At 45.0% G+C, this 5403-nt stretch overlaps 1 protein-coding gene across 1 annotated transcript; it reads right to left on the bottom strand.

Annotated features, from left to right (window-relative positions):
* Positions 1 to 392: 392 nt before the first annotated feature.
* LOC147627413 (putative F-box protein At4g22030) lies at positions 393 to 2495 on the bottom strand. Its single transcript, XM_086816212.1, has one exon. It carries the CDS (start codon positions 2343 to 2345, stop codon positions 918 to 920), a length of 1428 nt encoding a protein of 475 aa, XP_086672338.1. The 5' UTR covers positions 2346 to 2495; the 3' UTR covers positions 393 to 917.
* Between the last annotated feature and the right edge of the window lie 2908 nt (positions 2496 to 5403).

Raw genomic sequence — 5403 nt, 5'->3', positions numbered from 1 at the left:
GGAATAGCGCTTACCTCCCTTACCTTGCCTTCATGCTTAAGGTCGCATCTTGTCCTTGCACGAAATGTGTCTCTAGTCTTCTCAGTGTATATGCAGTTTGGGTGCCAATAACTTTGTATTTAAACTTTATTATGTTGACTTAGGTTAAATATTGGCAATGTAGGGTTCCAATACCCGCCTCTTCAAAAAACCAACATCAACCGTACACCCCTTCTTACCATTTTTGTTTCTATTTTGTTTTTTCAGTGTAAGGCTAGTATGCGATGCGAGATGCACGAGATGATTCAAGTTTTTTTTGTTAATTACCATTGATAAAAATGGAAAAGCCACCAAAAGCCTGCCTTCGTCTCTGGCCTTGAAAGGCCTTCGTCTCTGGCCTTCAAAGGGGTTACACAGGAAGAAATGCCATTGGCATGACCACCTTAGTGTGTCAAGAGTACACGTATGTATTGTTTTTGGTGGGAATATACAAGGATGAAGAAAAGGGGGAACAGAAATTAGCATCACTATCATCTATGGCTATAAACAAGACGCGCATCGGCCGAGACTCCCTCTAGCTGAAACCATTTTGGACAAAATTTACTCTCGTGATTGAGGTTTATATGTTACAAAGAGGGCAGGGGTACACAAGAATTAGTCATCCTGGTCGACTCTCATCACTAGGTTGAAATTTCAAAATATTGGCCTTCTTTTTCAACCCTGTTTTCTAAGAGGCCTTCAAAATAGTGGCCTTCTTTTTCAACCCTATTTTTCGAGATGCCTTCTCTAGAAAGTTTGAAGGGTTTGGATGCCCTTTGAAGGCTTCACTGTCACTGTCGCTGCTAGCTGCTCGACTCTGATGAGCAGCAGACAGTGGCAGAATCCGCGAGCACCATTTTAATGTGGTGTGGAATGGACTGTCACGCCGTTGAGTCGCATCAAAAGAGGGTCCCTGCTGCCTTGGAGTCCGCGGGCACGATGGGAGAACGGTCTTTCTTGGAGACTGCAGCAGCGGAGCGGCCCAATTGGTAAGCCACCCGTTGGTGGAAGAGCACGCCGTTCTCTCGCTGCTCCAATGGTGTACGCAGAGTCTCCTGAATCGACGCCTCGATGTCCGCGTAGTAGCCTGCAGAGTTGCGGTAGAGCTCAAACACCATGCCGAGCTGCATGTCGTGCGAGAAGCTTCCCGCAAAGGCGGCAAGCACGCTGCATATCGCTGCCAACATGCCCAGGTTACTGATGCCGAGCCCCATGCTGCTCAATCCATTCAGGACGGCGGCCGATGCGGCGAACATTGGCGCGGCCACTGCCAGGCACTTGTTCACATTGACCAGGTTCTGCGCCCAGCTGGTGTAGGTCTTGATATCGGAACTGCGTAGAAGGGCGGCCACATGCTCCAAATCGCTGGTGGCGTGTCCGTCCCAACCGTTGGACGTGGTTCCGTCGTTGATAAATATTGTCGACTCCGTGTTGCGATCGTCGGCGGGGGGCGCTCTAAGCACAGGAGGGGCCACTTTGGCGGGGAATTTCTCGAGGCCGCCCGGGGTCAGGGGCATGGGGTAAGCCTTGTCGAGAGCCTCGAGCCGGCGCCGAGAGTCCCGCAGTAGCAACGGGGTGTGCTGCCTGAGATGGGGAGCCACCTGCAGCGCGTAGTCCACGTCGCTGGCCAGCTTGCGGAAGAGGCGGGCGGCAGTGCGCTGCTCCTCCGCCAGTTGCGACGGCTGGAACTGGTTGATGACGGCCATCATGGCCGCGCAGCCGGCATTGAGCATCAGCGCCGGCAAGCTCAGGCTCAGGCTATGGGCCTGCCCGTCCAGGCCACCCAGCAGGCACGCCGTCATGGTGGCCGCCGAGAGCATGCGCTGGAAGAGCTTATTCCAGTTGTCGCGCTGCTGAGCCAGGATGGCGTGCATCTCGGCTCTGTCACTGGCCGCATTGGCCAGCAGCCGCAGCTCCGCCACAAGGAATAGCTCCTCATCATCCTCCTCAGCTTTGTGTAGGCCCTTGTGGCTGTCCCAGAAACCCAGAGGGTCCGCCTTCATCGATGTATAAAAGGGCCGCTGCGGGGAAGAGCTGGTTGAACTGCTAGTGGCTGCATGATCATCATTTTGCAGTTCTTGCACTGCCGACGGCACAAACATTGAGGCAGTTGATGGGGGGAGGCTCCTACGCCGACCGGAGCTGCTGCTTCTGTAATCAAGCAGCCTAGCACTACTCAGAGCTGTTGAATTACTGGCACCATGGCGTGCTGTGCAACCAAAAGCCTGCACAGCTGGCGACCCCTTCGAAACGCGTCGCTGCGGGCTGGAGAAAGCGGTGCTGCTGCTGATCTGACTAGTGACTGTGCCTGGATTACGCAAGGCCATGTACTGACGTTGGATACTTTGCAGTATCAAGGAGGTTGGTGGTGGTTGCTTGCTTGCAGCTTGTTGATCGCTCGGAGGAGAGGTAGCTGATGTGAGAGAGAGAGAGAGCCTTAAGATAGGTGTGTGGCTTCTTGTAGTTGTTGTGGGACGCCGATGGCCTGTGTTTTATTATATGTGCTCACTGCTGCGACTAGGCCTAATGTCAACGTTGAATGAGCCCGGCAGACCCAGTCGCATTATTAGAGCAGGTCCTATATTATGCAAAAGAGTATATAGCGAACGAGTCACGACAACATTGTTTCAAGTTTGAACTTTGAACCGAACTATCTTTTAATGGACCCCTTTCTCCGATCTCGTTCTGCTGGTCAATGCTATTGCCTTGTAATAATGTAGGCGCGTGTGCGTTCCTCATTTTAGCCTTGTAAGGCCCCGGTGTTTGGTAACACGACATAAATGTGTCCTCCTCTCTCCTGTATGACAATTTTACGTTTTGTTAACCCACTCATTTGGTGAAATTTTATTCACTTTTTCTTGTGGGAATTCCTTTTGGGAGCATAGTCTATAGACACTTGTAGGGTGTGAAATTCAAAACCTTTCTTTTGGGAGCACACTAGTAAACACTTGTAGGATGTGAAATTCGATAAGATTTCGAAGATGGTTCGAACGGTTAGGGATATGCTCCAAAGGGCTGGAAAGGTAATTGACTAGTTATTGTGACCACACATTTCCCTAAGAAATACGTATGTGGTGTATTATCCATGGGATGCAACTTGATGTGCGAGAGAGAGAGAGGCATTACGTGTGGTGCGACGATGTCTCGGATAAACGATAAAGGTAAATGGTTACCTAGCGATTTGCCTACATACTCGTTCGATAACACCTTTTATAATCAGCCCATGTGGGTCAACATTGATCCAATGTGTTCATTCCAGGATAAATCACATCACCAAGCCAAGATATTTCGCTACCTACCAGCAAGAAGCTTATTCCCTCTCTGAACACTGTAAGCAAAATGCGTAATATTTCATGGATTTCACAAGCATAGATAACATTCCTCCTTTGACATAAAAATGTGTGTCTTTCTGAAAGAACATGTTTCAATCAAAATGTACTACCCACACCTTATATTTTGATCTTTTCACAAAAATGATAATTGTGCTTCTCAATATACAAGGGAAAAAAAAAAGAACCTCGTGAATTTCTTCAAAAAGACAACAAGCTGTAGTAAATATTACAATATTTTCTTGTAAACTTCACAACTTTTGAATCTACATTGGTTCTTTGTTAGCTTTATGTGAAACTACATTGGTTGTTTGTTGGTCCTCAAAGCTTTATGTGTCCATCTCCTACTACGAATTGACTTGCTATCCTAGAACAATTTCTAATTTCAAATGTGTCCATTCTTTGGATCACATTGACCGTTTGGTCTCATCGAATGGATTTTAAGCCTTAAGTTTTACAATCCATTGGTGTGTCAAGAAAAAGGCAATGTTTAGTATGCCAAGTGTGTGGAACTAAGCCTTAATTATATGTTGCCCAAGATGTGATGGCAGCAGAAGACGATGCCAAGGCTTTCAGGTATACCGTGCAGCATCCTTGCTACATGGGAAGGCAAGGAGATGCATTTGATAACTTGAGTTCCAAAATCATGATTTTTTCAGAGACACATATACAGTGCATCGTTTTGCATAACATTGGCTAATCAATCACACGGCCTAAATTTAGCCTTATCAAAACTTTTAAGTATATCATTTGCATTGCCCTATGCATATGGCAATCTAATGCACATAGTCAGATGCACAAAAAAAAACATGGTTTTTTACATGTTTATACAGTGCATCACTTATTATACATTATTATTGATGTCAATATACTGGACATGGCCTAACTTGGCATTTTATCTAAGCTTCTACATAAACCATGAATCGCTCTCTATTTAATAGAGGTATGCAGAGGATAACTCAGACGCCAAATACATATTTTTTTGAGATTTGGGTATATGCTGCATCACTTTGTTAAACATTCGCCTTGCCTATAGTACACCTTTAATCATCCCATCGGAAGTGATATATCAACATTGATCACTATGTTCATTCAAGGATAAATCACATAAGGATATGATAAAGTAGACACCAAATACATGATTTTTTTAGGGTTTGGATATACACTGCATCGCATTGTTAAACATTCTCCTTGGTTATAATACACCTTTTATCATCCCACAGGAAGTTATATGTCAACAGATCACTATGTTCATTCGAGGATAAATCACATGAGCAAGCTAAAATGTTTGCTACCCCTACCAACAAGCTTGCATCTTCTCACGATAGCTCTATGGTCAACTCCCTTAAAAAAGCCTTGTTGTTATTGCTTGAAAACCTCTCTCATGCCCCATGAATGCTAAATTTTTTGATACTCCAGCTTCTCTAAAGCCTCCATTAAAGGCAAAGAAAGCTTCAAAAAAGACTAGCATGAAATCCCATACATTAGCTAATGGAATCAAGGCTTTGCCAACTATGTGCCAATATGTACAGACACTTGCTGAAGGTGTTCTTAGTGGTTAAGGATAAGATCCACAGCTAGGTGCGATTTTAGACATAGATGAGATGTGGGGCTCCAAAATACAAGACATACAAAAATTTGAAAGAGCATAAAAGGGAACAAAAGAAGTTGCAAGAGGTAGTCCAACTGCATTTCGAATTAGAAAATTACTTAGAGCTGCTCTTATGAGCTCAAAACCACCCACCCAACTCAGTTGCACTTATAATTATCACTTCCACTCGCACTTGTAACTCACATATATGTGCACATTCATAGCCACTATCACTCTCTCTCATTTTTCCATAATCAAAGAACTTATAATGTTAAAAGTCTTCGTCTTAAAAAGTATCACATATTTTTTGCTTCACAGACTACCATCTTTTGATTTTCATGGAGTCTTTAAGGGTTATTAAACTTATGCCATACCACCTTTAAGTGAGAAGGCCAAGTTTTGGGTTCCATATCTTGCTACCAATATGGAACTAGTATCTTTACACCTCTACAAGATGCCTTGGAG

This window comes from Cibotium barometz, chromosome 21, assembly GCF_041138505.1.
Source record: "Cibotium barometz isolate CiBa-2024 chromosome 21, ASM4113850v1, whole genome shotgun sequence".
Taxonomy (NCBI): Eukaryota; Viridiplantae; Streptophyta; class Polypodiopsida; order Cyatheales; family Cibotiaceae; genus Cibotium; species Cibotium barometz.
The sequence above is the reverse complement of the archived record's forward strand: the minus strand, read 5'-3'. Positions and strand labels throughout refer to the sequence as shown.